Raw genomic sequence first — 23,376 nt, forward strand, 5'->3', positions numbered from 1 at the left:
TCCACCCCCTCTTTTTGGGCAGTTAATTTGGCCCTGTGGTAGGTAATATAAAGTAGCAAGGGTGATGTACATGTTTACATGGAAAAAAATAAATTGAATAATCAAGATGTATCAAATGAAACCTTTTTTTTTTAAGGAATACATCATATTTGTGTAATTGTGCAAAGGCTATTAATCTAGACAGAAAGAGTGATGCTGTTCCAGTGAAACTTGTGCTTTATATACATGTATATGAAACCCTATTCTGGCCTTTTTTAGCAACATTTAAATTTCTTTAGCTCACTGTGCCCGAGCTGTGGTGTGTGACTCTCGTTGTAGGAGGGCCATCTAGTGTCTAAGGCTTTCCAATGCCACCGTCGTCTGTAAGGTAATGGGCAATGCTGCTGAGTGATGGAGCAGAAAAATCACTGCATCAGTGCCTTATGTTAAACTCCTGTGGAATATTTTAGTAGGAAAAATGTAGCTTTCAACCCACTGTAAGGAAAATTATTTTGAGCTTTTAATATACTGAGAAGATATTACAGCTCTGCTACTGTAGAATTCGACTGCTTTAAAGTAGTTATGTGTTTGAGGTGTTCACGTAGTATCATGAGGTGAATGTTTATTTGCTTATTTTATTCTCTCACCCAACTCTAGATTAATTTTTAATACAGAAACCAATATTACTTCCCACGGCTTAAATACCTGCTATAAATTTAATTATTAATTTATTAATTTATAAATATAATTGATATAAATTTTATAACTTGATTTATTAATTTATAAATACCTGCCTTTTAGCAGTTACAGAAAGACAGATGGTTGTGTTTGGGAGCTGATTTTTGTAGATATGTGCTCAGGTATTGTTTTTTTTTATAATAATGCATGGTTAATATTCTGGAAGATTTTAATGTAAAAAAAACCAAAAAAACCTTGCTCTAAAATGCTTATGCACTTAAAAATTGAAAATGAAACATTTTCCTTAGGTTTTGTTTGATGTCAGAAATATACTAAAATGTTAAAAAAAATTTAGAGAGATCATTTTCCTATCCATGATCTTGTATGGAAAGAGACAGTCTAGATGTGAAACCATTCTTTTCTCTCAAAAAAGGGCCTGCCAATTATTCAGGCAGGTCTTCAGTAGTATCTTATGTTCAAATCAGTTGGAGCAGATAGTGGAAGAACCAGTGATTTAATTTTTTTTATTTTTTTTTTTTTAAATTCTGTATTCTTTTATGGATGTCATACTCTGATTTCTATTTCAGGAACTTCATCTCAGGAAGAAGATGAAAGATAATGTTGCTGAAGAACATTTATATTTGGCTTTTTCTCATCAGTACAGAGATAGTATCTTTCCTCTTCATACATCTATCTCACTGTTTTTGCTATCCTACTGTGACTGCAAATTATTTAAAGTTTTTTTAGTGCCGACTGGCGAAGATGTGGGTGATCAGTGTGTGACAAAAAACCTCGCTGGTGATCTTGAGGTCCATTTAATCTCCAGATGTCAGCTGCCAGTGGTTGTGCAGAGCTGCAGTTTACCTGCTGTTGTCGTGAAAGATGACAAATTCTGCCGAGCTGGGCTTTCTGTGGTCTTAAGACATATAATACAGAAAACATTCGAGGCAGATCCATCTAAAAAGGATCTTTTGGAACTCCTGGGCTTTAAGAAGACCTGCTTAAAAGCCTGTGCTGAAGTGAGTGTGTCTCTCTCTCTCTCTTGGATACGCTGATTGGTTTTTTAATAAGTATTAAATACTCTGAAGTAGGCTGTTAATATTGATGTCAAGTAAGTTCTTTTAGTAAAAAACTTAATTTGCTTAGAAAATGCTATTTTCTCTATAGAGGAATACCTGTATTTTGGCACAAAGATGAAAAATAATTATTTTTGAAGATACTACTTTTTAGCAGCACAAAAAGGACCTTAATGTTAAAAAGTAGGTCAGATCTTTGTTTCATGTCTAGAAGTATAAATGCATTATAAAGTTTGAAGTAAACTAAGTAATACCTAATTTCTTGCTAATTTTGATTTGAAAAGCACTATATATTTTTAGCCTTCACTGTCAAGGTGGCTTTTGTTTAGCTTATTCTCACCAGGTTGTCCAGTGTCTTTTTAGCAGAATGGATACCTGGCCAGGTGGTCAGTCCCTAACCTGTACCATTCTGGCTGATAATTCCCTCCTAGGTGTGGATTATTCTGAGTTTCACATCAGTTCTCTCAGTTCATTCTCTAGTCTGTGCAGGCTCGTGTGAATAACAACTCTACCTTGGAGTTTGTTGGGAATTTGTTGTCTGCTCTTCTCAATTCCCTGTCATCCTTGGTGGGAGTGTATTCCATCTCCCCCCTCCAGGTAAAGATGATGAAATGGAATAGGTCTCAGCATATACCCTTAAAGATTTCCACTCCTAACTGGCCTTCAGGTAGAGTGAACTATTAACCAACACTACCCTTTGAGTTGAGATGTCAGCCCATTTGTCAGGTAGCAGTGTACTCATCTGGCAGCTCATCCATCTAGACTTGCCTTCCTCAAGCCTCTCAGGAGGCTGAACTCCACCCAGGCATGATTGCTATTTCCATGCTTGCCATTGATTGCTGTGCCTTCAACTCAGATCACAGCTTTGTTTCTTAGGAGTTACATAGCCACCCTAATTTTATGTCAATAGTAAGGAAATAAAAACATGCTGTACTGGATAACTGTTCTGTTATATATAAAATTTAGCTTCCTAGCTCTGCTTTGTAAAAGCAATACAGAAATATTTGAGTTTCTAAGGTTAACAAAGAGTGTATTTAAAGCTGGAATTCCTTTGCTTGAAGTGACTGAGTAACCAAAAGTAACCAAAAGTTATTCTGGATTTTGTTTTTATTTCTGTAGAGACACTAATTACGTAAATTTATTGTGCAGGTTAGCCAGTGGACCAGACTCTGTGAGATCAGCATACCTCTGGCTGTTGAAAGATTTTTGACGGCCTCTCCTGAGAACTGCCAGGCTATTCCTCCTGACATTTTGCTGTTGGAAAGGAAGCTTGGAGAGCCTGTCCGAGTACATAACGATGACAAAATTCGAAGGCAGAAACTTCAACAGCAGAGGGCAGGTACCAAGGCTGCAGTGCCTGTGCTTGGTGAAGAAGCAGCAGAGGAATTAAAACCAGGGGAAGTCCATGAACATCCACCCCCAAGTTTGGAACTGAGCGTTGCTTTCTCTAAACTACTTGCCCAGGAAGCACCGGATGCAATCAGCAGGGAGGCCCCTCACATCAGGAGAACAAAAACCTCTGACCTTCCACTCTTGGACCATGTTTTTGCAGAAGGACTTTATTTTACTGTGGCAGACCTAGTGCTTTTGCCATGCATCCATCAGTTCTTGGTAAGCTGACAGATTCTGCAAATATTAACTGGTGTTACGTGTATGTTTTTTCAGAGCCTAAAAGTTGCTAATTATGTTTATCTTAAACAAATTTATGTTAAATATGTTAATTTGAAACATATTGTGGTGTTTACAATGTGACCTTAACCCAAAATCAGAGATTTGTCTTGTTTTTGTACAAACACAAAAACCAGGGATTGGTGAGGTCACTAAAATTACTTGTAGATACAGAGCATATCAATGGTTAGTAAACACTGTTAACTGTTAAAATATTATACTGAAATATTTTGGCACCAATTTGCCCACAAAATAATAATTTAAAAATACTGGTACAAATGACTTGAGCTCAACTTAAAGACTAATTCTACAGTGGGAAAAACTTCTGTGGCAAGACCATGCAAGAGTCTTGCTCAGCACAATCTGTGTACTTGGTTTTATGAGGATAGATACACAGGGGAGATTTAAGGAAATGACAGCTATGTCTTTATTTCCCATCACAGTAAAATGATACAAAATAATATGATATAAATATATACATATACATGTATACAGGTATAAATGATACAAAATGTAACAAAAATGATACAATGATACAATGATACAATTGCTTCCTTCCAGTATTCCTGCAGTTATTCCATGAGATTTATGGCTTAGCTGGTGTCTGTTCCAGGAGCATTTGCATTTTGATTTTGCAAGTTGGTTTGCCAAATTTCCCTTACGGTGTTTGAAAACAAATGGAATTCCTGGTGAAGATGCTGTTAGTAACATTGAGGATAACAATCTCGAAAATCAAGATAATGACTATCAAATATTCATAATGTGACAAATGTCCACATTATAACTTCTTTAAGCAGTATCATCATCCTCAATGGATTTCTGTATGATGATAGCAATATGCTGCCTTTGAATTGAGATGAGTCATTTTACAGAAATGCTTCTTAATTCACATCTGCTTTGTTTGTTTTGCAAATCACATAATTGGAGGTGAACAGCAACTTCTGTATGGATGATACTAAAGTATTAAGACAAAATGCTTTCTTACTATTTAAAAAACTTTAACGTATTTCAGCTTTTATTTTTCCAAGACCTTTTTAATATAAGAGCACTGCTTTTTTGAGTAATATTTACTGGTGCTAGGCATGAGATTTTTGCATCAGATGCTTAATTGATTTCAGCAATGTAGTTGGAATCACTCTGTGGATGTACTGTGAGCAGCTGAGAATTTTTGTATTTGTTGACTTTTTGTATGTTACCCTAGAGCCCTGGTGTTCTGCAGCTCATGAACTAGGTATTTTACAGTACACTTGTGTTAGCTCACATCAAGGATGGCCCTGAAAACCTGGCTTTCAGTTGCATTATTACCTAATTTACAAGAGCTCTGGGATGTTTGTTTATTTCAGTTCTCTGGTGAATGATCATTTTCTAAGCAATTATACCTTGATGCCTACAGTCCTCATCAAAATTGAAAAAGTTGCATCTGAAAGCTTCTTGCAGGTAGTGAGTTGAAACTGCTCTTGTTGATGGAAGTCCCAGAGTTTAATTCTGTATTAATGTGTTATTTGTCACTTGTATAACTGTACTCCCTGGATTGTGTTTAAAAAATAATCACTGCAGTTGCAATTCCAGTTCTACTTTGAATTAAGGATGTGAATAATAATGAAGTCTTAAGTGAGTATGTGTCTGGAAAATATCATCCTATAAATATGAGGAGACCTGACTAGTTGATTGTAATTATAATTACCAAAAGTAAGATAATGAAGCTGAAGGGTTGTTTTTCATTACCTCATTTCACTGCTGTTATCATTCTGAAGTTACCTTTGTTGTGCTTTCTATTAGTTGTAACTGTTGAAAATTAATAGAAGTATAACAAAAGCTCAGTTCCTCATCTGGGAAAAAAACACTATTCACTTTTTTAAATACAATTTAGAACACTTGATAACAAATGTAACAGTGCTTCTTAGAATTGCTTTCCAAAAGACTTCTTCCTTAACTGAATTAATGTGTTTCTGCCTGTGTTACTGTTAGGATATTAAATTGGATAGTAAAGTTACACAGTTCATCCTTCTTTTGCTCCTTTAGCTATTGTTAATTACTTGTGATTACCCAAAGCATATTATAAACACAGCATGCAGGAGAGCTGGTGGAAATTTTGTGTCGAAAGTGTTCTTTACCAATTTCTAGTTCCACACTGCGGACAGATCCGGGGAAGAATGTTGGTTTTGCATGGCTTTTTCTGCCTATTCCTGTCATCATGATTTTTAATCTTCTATTTAAAGCAGGCACAGCATTCACAGGATATTTACAACTGCTCACAGAATAGTTGAAGTTGGAATAATTGAGGTTGGAAGTCACATCTGGAGCTCATCTTGTCTAACCACCCTGCTCAGGGCAGGGTCAGCTAGTGCCAGTTGCCCAGGACTGTGTCCAGTCATATTTTGAGTGTCTCTAAGGATATTTCACAGCCTCTCCTGCAAGAGGACTATCTCCATTGTCTTAGAACATTTGGAAATCTAAACAAAAGTTATTTAATTTAATCAAATGCATCCTTTTAAAAAGTAGCTAGGCTTCATCTTAAAAAGTGATTTGGGTATATTTTTTTTAATATGTGCAGCATATTCTTACTCAATAAATGTTTTCATTTTATTTTTTACACTTAAAATACTAGTTTCTATTGGAGGCCACCTTGATTCATAATCACATACACTTAGTTCAGAGAAGAAATATACTAGTTACCGTTATTGTATAAAAATATGAACTTAAGATTCTAAAAAGTAATACACAATTAAAAAAAAATATTCAGTACTAATTAAAAAAAAAAAGCCACAGATGTAATGCAAAGACTAGAGTAAAGACCAGGGGTAATGTATGCCTTTTACTACATATTCTAAGGTATTTCAGGCTTGTAGTTCCCAGGAAAACAGCTGTTGGTGGATGAGCTTTTAAGGGGTACTTGTGGGGAAGACCATTCAGGTACCATAATGTCATGCTTAGAGTTCAGTATTCATTGCAAATTTCTGCATTGGGTTTATTTTTTTTGTCTAACAACCAACCAAAACTAACCATTCCTGTGTTAGGAAATAGCAAATATTTGTTAAGAAATCAGAAATATTTAAGAGTATTAGTTATATGGAGTTTTCCTGTTACTGACTGAAATTATGATTAAAATGGCTCATGTAAACCTTTTCATCCTATTTAGCAAATGGGAATTACAGATAAAGTCTAAACAGCCAACTGGCAATTCCACCTGGAGCTCTGAACCAGCTGATTTTTGTATTGCCATCATGCTGTGAGTGCATGTGCTCAGCATAGAGCTGAGCTCACTCCTGTAGTTAATGTCTTTTGGTGGCTTGTAGCAAGAAATTTACAGTAGCCTCTAACCTTCTTATTTTATTATTACAGGTTTCCAGCAAGAAACAAGGCAAAAATCTGGTAAACTTGCCGCTGATATCCAATTGGTATCGAAGAGTTCAAGAGGTACCTGGAGTAAAGAAAGCTGCTGGCAAATGCAACATGGAGCTTCTCCAGCTTCCAGAGCTGATGTCTGCTCCTGGGGAACAGCTACAGGACTCTGCTTCAGTTCCTGATGAGTTGGAAGAGGATAATGAAGAAAGCCATTTTATAGGTGGTCCAAGGCCAACCATGACTAAATTAATGGTGATTAATGGGTTATTTTTATGAATGTATTTGCTTGATTTTGAGTAGGTAGAATTTATTAGAATTGTACGACCTAATTCCGACAGCCTTGAACAGTTTCATACCTTTTTTTTGTCTTAAATCTGATATGCATTGACTTAGAAGTTATTCTGTTTTTTTCTTCTCTTCTGATATTTGATTGATTCAGGAATTGCGCAAAGGTAGGACTGCTGGAGCCCTATCAATAATTCTGAATAATCAAAGTAACTTTTTGTTTGAATTGCAATATTGTATTTCTCTTTAAAAGATATTTATATAAAGAATGACAAAAAACTGTTGCTTTTATGTTTGGCTTCGTTATCCAACCTTTTCAATCGGTTTTGTTGTTTTTTTTTTTTTTTTGCTATTTGATTAAAGCTTTGAATATCTGGGACCCCTAATGAGTTTTGTTAAAGAAAACTGTCCATCATGTACCATAATCCAATATTTTTTGCATAGAAGCGGACAGCATTTCCTAAAAAAATTAGCAGGGCTTTTTTGTGAGAATGAGAGAAATACATAATTTGAATGTTGTATAGTGTAGTCATCTGCCTGTTCAGTTTTGCTTGGACTGACAGTGTTGCAGTTTGATCTGATGCCATTAAATTTAGTGAGAATTTTGATACCATCTTAGGTGGGTAATGGGTCTTAATTTATTTTTTTCCTCCTTTCATGTAGGAAAATGGAATTGAAGCAAAGTTTTCTCCTCATCCATGCCCCAACTGGACTCTAGACTGGACCAGTCTTCCATCTGCAGTCAGTCCTGGGGAAGGTGAGGACTTGTATGTCTGTGTGTATTTAACAGGATCTTCTTCTGGTGAAGCTACTTAACTATTTCATAAGAAAATATGCCAGTTTGCAGTTATGCTTCAGAGCTGAGACAGGTAAGCAATTTAAAATCTGTAGTAAAATCCAGTCTGTGACACATAGTGATGTAACTTCCCTCAGGTCATCAGCAGCTGATGGGCAAATTGGGGGCAAAAGATTGGCCTTAATTTCAGTCAGCAGTTGACATAATCCAAAAATCCTAACCAAGCTCAGGCTTTGTTGAGTTTTCCATAGAAGTAAAGGCATCCATAGATACCTTGCATAGGAATAAAGTTACTGTGGTTGTTAGTGTGTACAGATAGTAAAAAGAGGATGGCAGGTCAGAACATGAAAGTGTAGGTGGTCACAATGTGAGACAGAAGAAAAATGAGATATATCATGTGATTATTTCCCTGTACTGATGTATGTCATCATAGGAAATGTTTTAATTTTTTTCCTAGCAAGGCAGAGGCTGAAAATGTTGAAAAGAGGAGCTTGTTGAAATAAGACTGTTGAATGGAAGTACTGTGCTGCTGCTGATTATATGTGAGGTTTGGAAAAGAGGAGATTATATTTCATTTGTGACCAGCAAAGAAATGCAACATCTTCTCTGGTTTTATTAGGCGGCATTAGAAAAGGGATTTTATTCCTTTTTGGAACTTCAGTCAATCATGGAGTCTTTGGTTGTGTTCCTGGTCCTGTGTGTGAATGGATTCATAGTCTTCAGGTTCATTTCCTACTTGCTGCAAAGGCTTTGTGGATATTAAGACCAGCTTGGCTGGATTTGATTAGAGGTGCTTCCTTTAGGCTCATCCAAAGCACATTAAAGGGTGGGGGAAAGTGTGTGAATGTGGGGTTGGACAGTGATAACCCTTGTTGCTGTTTTATTACTCTGAGGATATATGGAGATAGAAGGCTTTGGTGCTGTCACATTCTTTCATCAAACATTGTGTTCACTGTGAAACAAACAGAAAAAGAGATTTTTTAAAACAAGGATTGTTTTTTCCTTTAAAACAGCTTTTTAACTTATTAACTTTTTAAATTCAACTGTGAAATTCAAGAATGAGAGGTAACTGACCTACAGTCTTACAAATGCTTACTACTTTTCTTGCGAGTTGAAATTCTTGTTAAACAGGAAGTAAAAGAACTTAAAAGAAGTGCTTTATTTGTGGTGTTTCATCTGAAATGAAACATCATTTCAGTGTGATGTCAGTATGCATGAGACAGTTTTTACTTACAGAGTAAAGCAATGCTTGCATTCGTAATTTAGAAATGTCTTTGAAACTTAAGTACCTTTGAATAACATGTGCTAGAACAATAATATAGAGCATAGTTTTCCAGTTCTGTGGAATTAACTGATGTTTTGATTAAAGTCTTGGTGGCTACCAAACAACAATCCTGAAAGATCAGTGTTAGCTTCAGCTTCCAGAACTGTTATTAAATAAAAGATGCTTTAATGTAGTCTGGCCTCTCAACAGAGAAAGAAGAAAATTTTGAAAATTCTAACCCTCATCATAAACAAAATTAGTTTTAATAAAAGAAACAGCACTTAATAATGCAATTATCTTCTAACCAATATAGAAGTTTGTGACTTTGTGTCCATGTTAAAGTTGTTTGTAATTGCTCATCGAACTGAATAATATTTTAATTGTGGAATAAATGGTGTATTAGATGCAGAGTTATTTGATTTGAAATTGTCAGACTTTAGTCAATATATCCAGGTTGTTTCTGGAGTTTTTTTGTGAGGCTAGGTCACTCTTATTTTGTTCTGCTTTTTATATTGGTATTACCTTTTGAATATTTTGACTTGAAAAATGCTTTTTGAATTAAGAATACATTATGCTTAAAAATCAAAGATGGTTTAGGGAATCTGACATTTGATGAAAACTTTTGCTAATCAAAAGATGCAAAATTGTGTATTTTACTTTAAAAGTTAAAAGCAACTGTATTTTTAAAATTAAATCCAGACAGTCATTTATTCTGTAAAACAAAAAGAGTTGAAAGAAACACTTTTAAGTTCTCTATTTCCCTTTCAAGCCTGTCAGAACTTTTTGAAGGACTTTGAAGATTCTTTTTAATAGTGTTTTAGCCTATTTCAGTGTCTCAGGCATCTTGAAGCAGGAACTCATCCTTCTTCCTCAGCTGATTTTTCCATATCAGAGAGCTCTTTGCCTGCAAGCCACATGGGTGTAACAATCCAAGGGAAACTCAACTGAAGCTGCTTCTCATTAACTTCTCCTTAAAGTTACAATTTTGCTGTACTCATTTAAATAAGTTTAAACCACATTTATGTGTGCATTATATTTTGCAGTTCAATATCTGGAAAACCTGTGATGGCAATACAACCAGGTTGCCTCCTATTCTTGATACATGCTTGGGAAGTAAATAATTTTCAGTAACAAAGAGCAAAAATGCTCATTTTTGTAATATAGGCAACATTGGTATGTATTCTTTTACTGGCTTACCTTAAAAAGGGCATTCTTCCAAAACTTTGTATTTCATATGTGACTTCTTAGGGTCTTTTGACTGTTCAGGGATATAACATTGCATAGTTGGCCTGAGGACAATTTTCAGGGAAGTTTGAAAGCAATTACTAATTTTTAGACAAAGAAAATTCTTCAAGTTTAACTGGAAGTAACAACTTAGGCATGTCACCGAACCAGGTAACTCATGGATGACAATGTACGCTGTTCCCACTGTTACTGTGCTCTCCCTTCCTTCCTTCCTTTCTTTTTATTTTGTGTTTGTCTTGGGTTACCAAGCAAAACCAGGGAAGGGAATTAATTATTTTATGTTTCTTTAATGCCTATTTGGAGACAGAAGGCAAAGCTATTATATGTTAAAGTTAAATCAGTGTGTAGTAATGATTTTTAGGCACAATGATTTGCTAAAATGAATACTCTTTGTAAACATAGCTGATTTCCATGCCTCATGAAATCAATGCATATGCATTACAAGGAATACAAGTTCAGTATATTTATGTTTGCTTGAAGTCTGTCGCATTTTCTTAAGTGATGTTTTGATCTAAATGACATGCCTACAGCCTCTGAAATATTCAAAATCTGCAAAGAAAAAACAAGAGTTGCTAGTGTATCTTATTAAAAATCATACTAGAGAAAATGGTATGAAGTTCTGACAGCTGCATTTTGATTCAGTGAGGACACATTCTCCTTGGTGTTTGGCCTGCTCTCTAAAATCCTGTTGTGATGGGTGTGATTGATGGACTTTCATATGGCTGATAGTGATACTGGGAAGTGTCACCTTTGTTTCAGTGCCTTGCTTTGTGGAGTAAGTGTAAGCCCTCAGAGAATTACTGATGCCTTAATGCTCCATATTGAATATCCCCTACAACAAAATTTTGATGAGGTCTAATTCCTGGAGGTATGATTTTTACAGTTCACATGTCCTTGTTAATGGAGAGTTTATTAGGGTTTAGAGAGATTTGTTTTGTAGAGTACTGTACATAAAGTTCAGTGCATGCTTTTTTTAGTCCTGTTGTGGTTTGTGTTTGTTTACTGAGTATGCTAAAGAATTAAAATTAAATACCACAGTATGCCAGTTGAAATGTTTTACAAATTTATGGCTTGAGCACTGAAGACAATTCATAATGATTTGTTTTTGTAAATTCACAGTCGTCTTGGTTCTGATGGTTGAAGCATGTTCTTGATTAATCCACAATGAACTTTGACAAAATGTCTGCACTTGACAGTCAGTGGCCTAAACTGACTTTACTTGTGTAGAATTTGAGTGTGATTTGCCCTAGATAGAAAAAGTAGTTCTATTCATTAGACTGTGAGTTGTTTTTTCTCTTTTTTCTCTGAAGTGCTTAGACATGTGAAAGGGCATAAACGCCAAAAACATTAAGTCATAGGTGCCTAGCAGCTATTCTTTAACAAGGTTGTTAAGCAAATTTTTCATCGCTTAATCAGAAATCTTTAATAAATGTTAAGTAACCTTCTATGTAACTCTGCCCTTTGTTTAATTTAAACTATTTAGTCTTTTACTCTTCATATCGTAGTAGAGTTTGCTAGTTTCCTTTTCCCTTTTATATTTCTATGTTCCTTATTCATGGGATAGAGAGCCCCAAAGTTACATATTCATCTCTTAAACCAGAGGTTTAGAGGTTACGTTTGTACTAAGTACTCCACAGCATGGAGGTGCAGGTCATTTTTTGTGGAAGATTACTATTGGGGGGGAATTAATTCTAGCAGTTATGGTTTGGAACAATGTCCAGCAAATATGCAGATGATTAATATGATTCAAAAAGACATTTTGTTTTGAATATGGCTCAAAATCATTATCAGAGGTATATTTGGAGAATAGAAATATAGAAATTAATATCCTTTAATGATCAATAAGGTGTATTTAGGAGTCATGCTGTGCTACAATGTGTCACTTCATAGAGAAGGCAGTGATGATATAATTATCATATTTGTATTAATTAGAAAGATTTAGGAGGAAGAGGAGGAGTTAACACTTTTCTGTCTCCAAATAGTCTAGATATACTGTTGGATAAAATGTTAAATTGTTGTTAACATTTCTCTTCATAAACTTTTTTCACGATATACTAATGTCTTAGTATTTCCAGTTACTGTAAAATTTAAATTTATTTTCTGTAGCACCAGTCTTGACTTTAAAAGGGATATTTCATCTGCTTCAGTATTCTGATACTTCTTGCTGTAAAATGTCTTCACTGCTTATTTGAAGATTGTTCTGTAAGTTTTGTTATTAGACTTATATCCCAGATACAGCAATGGTAGGGTGTACAGCTTGTGTCCTTTAGCTCTTTTGTGTCACTCATTTGCCATATCCTGGAGTGTGGGGATTCATAATTCACTTACCTGTGTAAGGTAATAATCAACAGAAGGATTTAAACTTATGGGTTTTCACCTGTCTTTGCAGTATTTTTGCAAACTGTGGCATGTTGCAGTTTTCTACACATTGTGACTGAGGGACAGCTGAGTTTTAGCATGGCTGTCCTGTGTTTCCTTTACAAAACCTGAGCAGTCCTTTCAGGCAGAGGCATCAGGAGACCTTTGATACCCCTGCAACAGCACTTCAGCTTTTTTACTTTCTTTGAAGTATAGTGTTGAGCTATACAATCTGTCTTTGAAGAGCAGAATCAGAGTTTTTCTCTGCTCAGTGTGTGACTTCTGGGGCTTAAAATCTTCACGGACCACAGGAGGGCAGCACAATCTCTTTGGATATGGAGCTGTACCTGGATGGATGGAGCTGTGCCCTGGACTAAGGTGTTATCCTAGAGAAAGATGCTTTTTATGGTGCAGTTTTCAACTCAGTAATCTCTAGTCTCAAAATTTGGGACCACCTGTTGTAAAAAGTGATTTAAAACATTTTTTTCCCCCTCTTTGAATTAGAGTTGATAATTTAAGAGTTGACATATTCATTGTGTCGGAGTACACCTGAAAGCAATAATTGCTGAGGCTGTAAAAACATAAAGCAGATTCACTAAGTATGAGAAGGAAAGTGTAGTCTCTGTGCTTATGCACAGAGAGGACTACAGCCTAGAAAGCAAATGAAACTGAGCCCAAGTGAGTCTTCTTCTCTTTCTTAGTAACAAAATAGTGCAAACACATCAAAATAATTTTAATGATGTTCTCACTCAAGTTTATTGAGACTCATATTTTGTTCTGGGGCTAAGTCCTTTAAAAACATTATTTGTTGTTTCTTTGGGGGGAAAGTAGGGCTTGCTGGAAGTTGAAATACTTCATAGATGATTTAATTTTTATTTTTTTTTTTGTCATGATCTTTGGAGAACCCATTAGATTATCTGTAGATTATTTGTGAATAAATAACTCAACCTGTGTTCTTAATTTGCAGTTTTGATTTTACCTGATTACTGAAACCCTATTAATCTCTCCTACTTAGTATTTAATATCCTTAAGTTGTTATTTCTAAGGCTACTGGTATCTTCCAGAGTCTGTGACAGCCCAGATTTTATGTGCATTCATAGATTATCATAATAAATAAAATGGAGGTTTATTTTGTGGTTATTAAACTAAACAGTTTCCAAAACGTAGGCAAACATGTTTTGAACAACTTATTTTCCAGTGTCAGGATTTTATACATTGCAAGTGTAGAGCCGCCTCATTGTAACATCAGAATCATTACCAAGGTATTGTCAAGTTTTGTGCAGCATAAGTGAATTTCTGGGAGCTCCTCATTGACATTTTGTAAGGAGTTGATGAATCACAGGATATTTCTTCCCAGCAGTACAATGGGCTCGTGCACAGAAGATGTACCTTGAACATAATGTTTGTGCTCAAAGGTGAGCAGTGTGCGAGGGGCTGCGGATACCTTCTTCTCTCTCCTCGTCTTGCTATGTTGCAGAGTTGAGGTACAAAATTTGTACCTCATAACCGTAAACCATAAATCAGCTGTGACAATGTGTGAGTTAAAGAGGAATTTTTCTGTCTCTTGGAGTTTCTTATGGCTTTCATCTGCACTTTCATTGGTTTTGGATATTTGTGTAAAGAACCATGAATGCATTACTTGATTTGGATACAGTTTTACATTGATTTTGGCTTTTCCTGAAGGTGAGTTTTTATGCACAGTTGTTCATTTAAAGTTCTAATCAGCAATTTCAAGGAATCAGTACTGCTGTGTTTAAGTAAAAAAACCCCAAACCTAATAGTGTTTAAAAAAAAAGGTAAAATTATTTTGAATTATTCATGATCTGTTCTGAGTAGTTTGAGGCTTTCAAAACTTTTAATTACACAAAGGAAAGGCCAGGCTACTGCATGTTTAGTGTTTTATTGAAGGTGGTATTAATTATTTTGCTTCTTCTCCAGATGGTTTGGAAATGCTTCTGAAAAGTTAATTTTTGGCTCATGTCTCATGTCAAATTTCTGGCATCTTACCATTGCAGTATCAAAAGGAGTTCATATCCTTTAGAAGCTTTTAAAGTATCAAAGAGCAAAGGCAAATAGGAAGTTCATCTGTTTGTAAAATAATTTTCTAAGTGTAGAAGAACTGGAGAATAATCTCAATATTAAAGTGAGTCAAACCTAATCTGAAGCAATAAAATTTGTCCCCTCCTAGTGTGGAATATTGATCTAAGCATCCAGAGATAATGGAGAGAGATATGGTGCTTGTATTTCAGCTTGTGCTTTAAAAGTTATGCAGGTCTGTCATGGAGTTGTTGGTCTTAGTGTTGGTGTTTAAATGGCTCATGTAAGTAGTGTGAGTAGACCAATTGAGGTATCATTCATGCAGTGATTCCATCAGCACACTTTCCCTGGAATTTTCTGGTGTATTTGATTGGTGAAGGGCTCTTAAATCTGCTTAAATGCTCTTGAATGTCCTGCTTGCAGATCTTCCATGTGTTCTTGTGTTTTTAGTGACAAGAAATAAGAAACAAAAGAACATCCTCCCCACCTCAAAGTCTAAGATACTTTTTAGCAGTATAAACTGTTCCGAGTGCTTTCATGAGGCTCAACTGGACAAAGTTTTTACCTTGGCTCTTGGTTGCATTGCATATTTTCTGCAAAATTTTGTTTGTTAGGAACCAGAGTATGCTGGACAAAAGTAGAAATGGACTCTTAAACTTTGTTGTTTTATACAAACACTCCTTGCTGTCCTAAACTTTGTACCTGATATCTTTAAGGCTGCACTGAATGTCAGCTGAGGTTGTAAATGGTTTTAGGCTGGATACATAATGTTCAAGGCTGCATATGGAAACTAGTTTTCTTTCCCTGTCCTTCATCACTTGAGACAGGGAGAAATATTGGTGCATTTCACTGCATAAGCATAAGGACTGCTATAAGCTAGAATTTGATGTTGCATCCTGGATGGGGTCATGCATTTTGGTACAAGTTCAGGGAGATTTAATTAACCAGTGTCTTTCGCAAACCACACAGTGCTTTTACTTGCACAATATTTGCTAGTTTTGTGCAAGAAATAAGTCAATTTATAAATATAATGTCTTGAATCATGCCTCATATTTCTATTGTGTCTTATGATAGTAATGGCTATATTTTGCTTGAGATTTGATGTATCTATCTATCTAAATCTTATGTTTCTTTATTGTCAACAGAAGGTAGGTTTATATATGTTGCCTGATCTCAAAATGCATGTTTCAACAATGTAACTAGGGGTTTGATGTTTGTAGCTCATTTTTCCTCTCATATAGGGAAAAGGATGTAGTTTAATCTTTGTTTAGAAGTAGTAACTAATTTTGAAAAAATTAGGTAGGTTATCAGACTTTCTGCACAAGGTAAATTTTGTGGACTTTAACGACAAATTCAACATTAATGTGGATACATTTCTAGTATTTGTAGTATTTTAATTTGATGATTTGGGCTTTTTTGACTTATTTAGTTTTTATTTATTTACTTATATTCTTTAAACCTTTTCAACAGTAACAGGCAGAATTACTGTCATATGACTGCTGAAAAATTTAAGTTCAAGCTTTCTTATTGTAATAGTTATCTATTGGTCTGGAGAGTTCAAAGACCAGGGACTTTCCTGTTGTTTGTATTCCTGTAGCACCTCAGATTCACAAGCAATGGTCTCATTGTCAGATTTCTTCGCAATAGAAGTCTGATCTGGATTAGACATTGGCATGCTGCTGTAACTGTGACAAATTAGTACACAGTTTGGAACTTGTACCTGGCTAATGCTGTGCTAGTCCTGAAAGGACACCTGAAACCTGGCTTGGCTTAACAACAATGCAGTAAGAGACCATGGTGGCTAAATAAAAGCTGTCTCAGAGCAAGTTAAATGTTTCTTAAAAAAAGTTGGGCCTAGGGAGGTGGAATTAGAAGTGTTATTTGAGTTCCCAGAGTGATGTTGAATCAATGCTTTGTCATGGGAGGAACCTTCATTTTTGTTTCAGTAGTAGTAGGACACAAGTATATTATAAAATTTTATTGTAGGATATTTATGACATCCTTTAAAATATTTAGGTTTATGGATGTGCTTCACTTTCCTTGTAATGGAAATACAAAACTGTAAGCAAGTAATGTGAAAAGTCTTGTAACCAGGAGGGCTTTTTTTTTTTTTCTATGTAACTTTTAAAATCAAGGGTTAAGAAAGGATGTTACTCTTGAGCAGTTTTTGAATTTATTCTTGTAGCTAATTTGGTTTTTTACCCATAAAGTATAGCTTTTCTATGTGTGCTAATGCTGGATGTTGAGGAATATGATTATGAAAGCCAACATAAAAGGATATGTAGCCATCTTTCAAAATCATTAGTGTCCCTGTGTTCTATAATATATATTTTTTTGAGCACAGTCTGCTACTGTACACTTTTTCTGAAGCATTATTTCTTCAGTATCCTCTCATCATTTTTGAAAGACTGGAAATGATTTCTTCATTAAAATAATCTGCTTTTCTGAAAACAAAACAAACCCCCAAAAAACCCAACCTGAACTGAGACAGAACACTTTTTAATCCTCTGTTCTATGCTGCTCAAAAACGTCTGCCAAATGGATTATTTTCCATCTTATCTGCAGCACGTATTTGCCATTCCTCTGCCTGTGCGTGTTACCGGATGCTTTGGCCCACTTGTGATCTCCCTTGACGTATATTGGCATTATAAGCTGTCTGTAACTTATTTGGATGATGTTAGGTAAAACGTAGTGCAGAGAATAAATCATACCTTCAGTCAAGCTTTCTTGACATTTTGGATCTTAGTTGTTTTGTGAACAAAGGTTAGCTTGTTCCTTCTGTGTTTGTGTCCCCCAATTCCCCAGCTTTTAATTTTTTTTGTGGTTAGTACATGCATTTTGTACCTCTGTATGTTTTTAACTGTGGCATGAAGATCATAGTCACAGCTGATTTTCACTTGTAGGGAGCAAGTAGAACAAATGGAAGAGATTATCAATGTTGAACTCCTTTTTGAGTCCCAAGGTCAGAAATTTTATATAAAGATAAGGTTGATAAGGTTGTTGCAATGACAAACAGTGGGACTGGAAATGACAGGAGTAACTTTCTGGAAAACATTGCAGTTGCTTGTATATTGTACTTTGCCTGTGTTTGTGTCACATTCAAAGCCTGTAGGTTTAGGTGGACATGCTTGTTCATGATTGTGGTGTGGGAAATGTGAGCAGATTTTGTGGTATATTTTTTCCTGAAAGTCCTGCAAGGATAAATTAATCTTGAATAATTAGGTAGTATCTCATAATCTAGTTCAAGACTCTTTATGAATGTAGAGCTTTTTTTGAATAAGCTGTTGATAATTTTAATAAATATGGAAATAGTTGCTTAGAAACTGACTGTTTCTTAAGCTAGGTAAACAGATATCAGGAAACTTCCTTTTGACTTTGTTTTTATTTACTGAATTTAATTTTTGCAGTGGCTCATAGAGCTTACTCTTCCTCACCGCGACCATATGTGTACTTTGTTTCAGAGTTGAATTAGCCCTGCTGAGGTCATGCAAAAACTGAGCAATAAGAGCTTCAGTAGAATCACAGCTTTTTAATTTTATGTTGTTCATTAAGGTTACTCAGATTTGCTACTGTGCAGTATACACAGTGCTGAAGAAATAAGCATTAAGAATAGTTATTTCTTTCAGTTTTGTATCACAAATATGGTACATAGGTGAGTGCTCTCTGCTGCATGAATTTTATATTTCACTTAATTTTGTTGTGTGTCAGAGAGGGACAGAGCACAGTGCTCAACTAATTTTTTCTGAAGTATTTTCAGTAATAATTAATTAATTAAAAGAAAAACCATAGCAATGTAATATTTTAGTTATTAACTCAGAACAGCTTTATGGAGAAATCCAATCTGATAGAATGTGGTCTGTTGTCCATTTGTAAAACATCCAGTGGCTGCTGCATGAGTAAAATTAGAAGCATATTTTGTTATTATATTTTTGTATAAAGCTGCAGTACAAGAGAAGAAATGGGCTTTACAGACTTTGATTTATCAAAGGGTCTTGAATTCCTTTGTACTTAAGGGGGGAATTGGATGGAAAACCATTGATTCTCTTCCATCCTCAAATTTCAGTGCCTGTAGACTATCTTGCATTTTTCTGCCAATATTTCCCATCATGCAGGTACACAATGGAGGTTGTGATTACTATTTAGCAGCTCAGGTTTTCATGGTTTTTTGAATGAAAAATACCTTTTAAAATTACTGAGTACTCAGTTAAGGATACTTCTGTAGTCCCATATAGTCTTTTTTTCTCCCATTGTAGTAAACACTTTTCCATGTCATTGCAATATAATTTTTAGTATAGATATGCTTGTTATGGCTTTGGGTCTTCTCAGCTTGGTTTACACCAGAAGCGGTTTAATCTCAGTAAAATAATCTCAGCAAATTGCCTCAAAATAATCCCACTCTTAAAGCAGTAACACACATTTTAAGGATTTTATTTGTATAACGCTGGTTTGACTGATGACCCTGTTCACTGTGGGTTAGGCTTTGTGCTGTGTGTTATTTACTGTCAGAATGGTTTTGTGCCTTTGGCTTGAGGAGAATTTGCATGCAACATCCATACTCCATTACCTTACTCTTCTCCAAATGCTTCCTTTGCTCTCTGGGTACATAAGAGCTCGAGCATCTGCATAACATCTGTCTCAGAGCTCCAAACAGGAGTGTGGATGTGCCCTGCTCTCAAAGGGAGGTGGAGGATCCCTGTGTTTCTCAGTTCCTTTCACCTACTTAGGGGAGCTTTGATTTCCTTGAGACCAGTGTTACTGGGATCTTTCCTTCTCAATTCTGTGCGCAGTTCTAAGTCCAGAGAAGGAATGTTGGCTGTCAGCGAGTACACTGTATGTAGAATGGGGTGAAGTAGGAATCTTGTAGATTCTTCCATGTAGAGTTTGTTAATAGGAAGACTTAGGACAGTAGGGTAACAGAATATGCAAGCTATTAGCCCTGCTCTGAAGAAGGCGACTCTGTTGCTGTCTGAGCTTTGTATGCATTTGCTTAAGCCCAGTTTGTGTGTGTACATGTGACAGGCCAAATTTGTTCAAATATACCAGACAATCCTTGCAGTACAGAGGTTTTATTTTCCTCCTTACATAGTAATTTTAGCATGTCCACATTTATAAATGATGAGAAGCGTTCCTATAGCCATTTATCAGAAATGTATGCTTATATATTTTAGAACAGATTTTATAAGAGCTGCTTGCTGAGGCACTGCCTAGCAGATGCACTACTGAGGCATTTCTTTGACAGGTACTGCTGTAAAGTCTACAAACTATTCATTTGTTTCAGTGCTAGACATCCCCCCTTACAATTTATTAGGTGATGGCAGGGTCTGTAGCAGCAGATACTCAGTGACCTATTAGATCAATTTCTGCATCAGCATTAAAAGATGATGACAGAGTAAATGTGTCTGTATGACCTCCAGTACCACAACTCTATCCACATTTGATGATGGTGAAGGAAAGAGTTCTGAGATTTGCACTAGAAGGGCAGTAGGGCCTCCAGAGGTCTTATCCAAAAAAACATAGCTGTAATGACTTTTTGTGCTGGGTTTTTTTTTTTTGTTTGTTTTCCAGCTTTTGGCTCCTTTGACGTTATATTAGCACATAAACTTTGTGTCAAAGCCCATTTGCTGCACAACATGCTACAAATCATTGTTTGAATATCTTAGGTTTATAAGTCCATGTTTAATTGTGTATTTTTTCATTAAGGCAGATGTTTCATGAACATGCCTTCTGGCAGTTAGTGGGAGATATATTTTCCGTTTTAAGTTTCTGAAGACGGATATTTCTTTAGTCTGAGTCTTTGTTTAGTTGACAGAGCTGATTAATTTCTCTTGGAAAAGAGTTCATAATTTTTCATTTCTGTTGGCTTCAATTTACAGAAAGCTGTGTGAATTGACTTTGTTTCATGCTGCACAGTTTTCTGTCTCTCTCCATCCCCTCAAAACTGTCTAATTTTGTTCACATATCATAAAGTAACAAAATGAGGACATGAAGAGGAAGAGAATACTATTGTACATTTTCTTGTCTAAGCTGATTAGTATAGAATTTTTGTGCGGGAGATAAGTTTATGGATGACCTTTCTGTTTAGTTAGGTGCCCTTAAGTATGCTGGTAGTTTGTAGAGTAAGCAGAAGTGATGTGTAATGCAGAAAGTGCTGCTCCTTGTCTGCAGCTGGCTGCTCTGAGTCGCTCGCTGTGGAAAGGCCAAATGAAGTCATGACTTTGTGTCCTAATGCTCCGACTTGCAAAGCCTGGGGAACTGGAGTGCAGTACTGGGCTGGTGCCCACAGTTTCATTAACTTTTTTTTCCTATTTAAATCCAGGTCTCTGTTTCAAAGATGGTTGAAGGGATTTATGGGTTTTCTTGATTATTTGCTTTCATAAACTATGTAAGAATAATACAAAAGGCCACCTGGCACAAAGCTGCTTAAGACACAAGAAAAAGGAGCCTTTTATTATTAGAACAATTGATTGGTCAACAAGTGCCAATTTCATGTATTTGTTGTCTTGGAAACTCACTTTTGCCTCTGCTTTGGATTTCAGGAAAATGTGTTAACCTGTGACAGTATTTTCAAGCTTGGGTACTTTTATTCCTTATAGTAACAGAACACCCTCTTCTGTTCTTTTGTCAAGCATGTACGTGAGCAGTGGAGAATTGTGTACACAACTAGCTTTTTATCAGTGTTTCTGAGGTTACCTTACATTGGATTAGCCAGAATTAAAAAAAAATAAAATAAATTCCATCATAGGCAGCTTTTGAATTTATATAATCAACTTGTCTCTTAACTTGTATTTTATAATACATGCTCTGAAAACCTTATGGGAATGTATTTGTGATGTGTTATGTAGCATGAGCTGATAGTTCTGTGTTATTTGAAAGTAATTTGCCCTTTTTTTTTAGTGTGTAGTACTTCAGAAATGCATTAAAACACTTTGAAATTTTATTTCATTTTCATCTTCTAAACTTGATATAAAATGTTACTGTGTTCATGTTGCATGTTTTTGACTTGTTGTGAAGTATTCCTGTTCATGGCAGGATTCTTTAATTTCACAATCTTTTGTGATGTAAAGTGTGCAGTAAAGTAGCATTAGTTGGTAATGGGTGATTATTGCATGTAATATGATCCAGATGACCACACCCATATTTTTATATATTAAAAGGAAAGGAGTGGATATTTATTCTGTTTACTTAATTGGTTTATGTAATTTGTTTGTGCTGATTATAGTAAATTTGTGCTTTACCTAACTTGGCAGGATTTGAATGGGTGGTTTGGATTACTGACAGCAATGAAAAGGAGCACTTGAAACAGAAGTGTTCTGCAAAATGCCCTGATTCTGTTAGTGTGGATAAATATCTGTTACAACTGTAAAGGTGGTGGGAGTACCAATGGACTGGTTGTCTTTAGGATAACATTTGTTACAAAGCCTGGGGTTTTTTCTGTAATAGTGAAAAAATGCCAGTCTTGATTAGCGAGTGGTCTGGTTCTTTCTAGGTAGTTACAGAGCTTCTCCAAGCAAGAATGCTGAGATACATGTTGGTTTCAACCCAGACTGATTATTAAGAGCACCACAGACATGTTAAAGACAATCTAGTAACTGTAGTTGGCTGCGGTGTGCTACCTGCACGGCTGCACAGCCGGGATTCTGTAGCAGGCTCTTAAATATGGCTGAGGGACTGCCATCTCAGCAACTCTCATTGTGCCTTCATAGCCCAAGAAAGCACTGGAGGGAAAAGACTGTGGGAAGAGAAGTGCTGATTGAAATGTTTTGTTAGTGGTGGTTGTTTGTTTGCTTTGCTAAAATCTGTCATATGAACTACTAATGGCAAAAGTTTATTTATTCCAATGCAACTATGGAGGTTAAACAAACTTTAATGTTGATCATCAGCATTTACAGTGATAAACTGGTAACCTGGCACAAGCAGATACTGATGTTCAACATCAGAGATTAAAAGAGCACTTATCCAAAGCTGGTGACTCACTTAAATTGTATAGAAAACATCCTACTTAGCTATGTATTCAAAGAAAATAATTGTTTGCTATCTAAACTGCAGTTCATTTTGATTCCCCTCTGCCCCAGCTTTGCTTCAAAAGTTAATTAGAGAAAAAAGAAATGAAAGGAAAAAGTTGAGTGGTCAAGCAGTTACTATTACTGAATTAAAACCTTATGATGGAGTTCTGTAAGTCCTATATTTCCTCTGAACTCTTGAATGTTTTTTCAGCCCTTTTAGCTAACATAAACCACATGAATACCAAAGACACTCATTTCATACAGCAAATTTGATTGAATTTCTTAAAATTTTCATAAACTCCAGATTTATACAGGATCAAGCTATAAGTGCTATAATAATTGCAGTGTGTAGAGCAGATGGAATTTAGAGCATGGATAAATGTGGATAACCTTGGTCTTTCTATGTGCAACTTAGATGCCTTTGGAAGTTAGATACAGCCATTGTGAAATGATGTTATTTGCATATTGAAATGTCAGTCATCAAATCTTTGCAGCGTGGGATTTAATTTTGATAATGACTGAAATTCAAGGTGAAATTTCAAGGATGAAATTCCTTTTCTTCAGAATGTTCTGGAGGAATTCTTTCAGCCATTCATCTTTGTAAAGTGAACAGGCATAATGTGTAAAGTTAACCTGAAAGTC

The 23,376-nt window shown here is 35.6% G+C and overlaps 1 protein-coding gene across 4 annotated transcripts in view; it reads left to right on the forward strand.

Moving 5' to 3' along the window:
• GSTCD (glutathione S-transferase C-terminal domain containing) overlaps positions 1-23,376 on the forward strand; it is a 46,192-nt gene that overhangs the window by 2,590 nt on the left and 20,226 nt on the right. For 3 of the 4 annotated variants that reach the window (XM_058838620.1, XM_058838618.1, XM_058838619.1), the window contains exons 2-5: positions 1,245-1,676; positions 2,883-3,344; positions 6,744-6,998; positions 7,695-7,788. In XM_058838620.1, the coding sequence (XP_058694603.1) occupies positions 1,266-1,676; positions 2,883-3,344; positions 6,744-6,998; positions 7,695-7,788 (1,222 nt within the window). In that variant the 5' untranslated portion in view covers positions 1,245-1,265. Of the gene's footprint in view, positions 1-207; positions 368-1,244; positions 1,677-2,882; positions 3,345-6,743; positions 6,999-7,694; positions 7,789-23,376 lie in introns of those variants that run through there. The other variant, XM_058838621.1, reaches the window with a different exon arrangement.

Source organism: Poecile atricapillus, chromosome 4 (genome assembly GCF_030490865.1).
Source record: "Poecile atricapillus isolate bPoeAtr1 chromosome 4, bPoeAtr1.hap1, whole genome shotgun sequence".
In the NCBI taxonomy this organism is placed as follows: Eukaryota; Metazoa; Chordata; class Aves; order Passeriformes; family Paridae; genus Poecile; species Poecile atricapillus.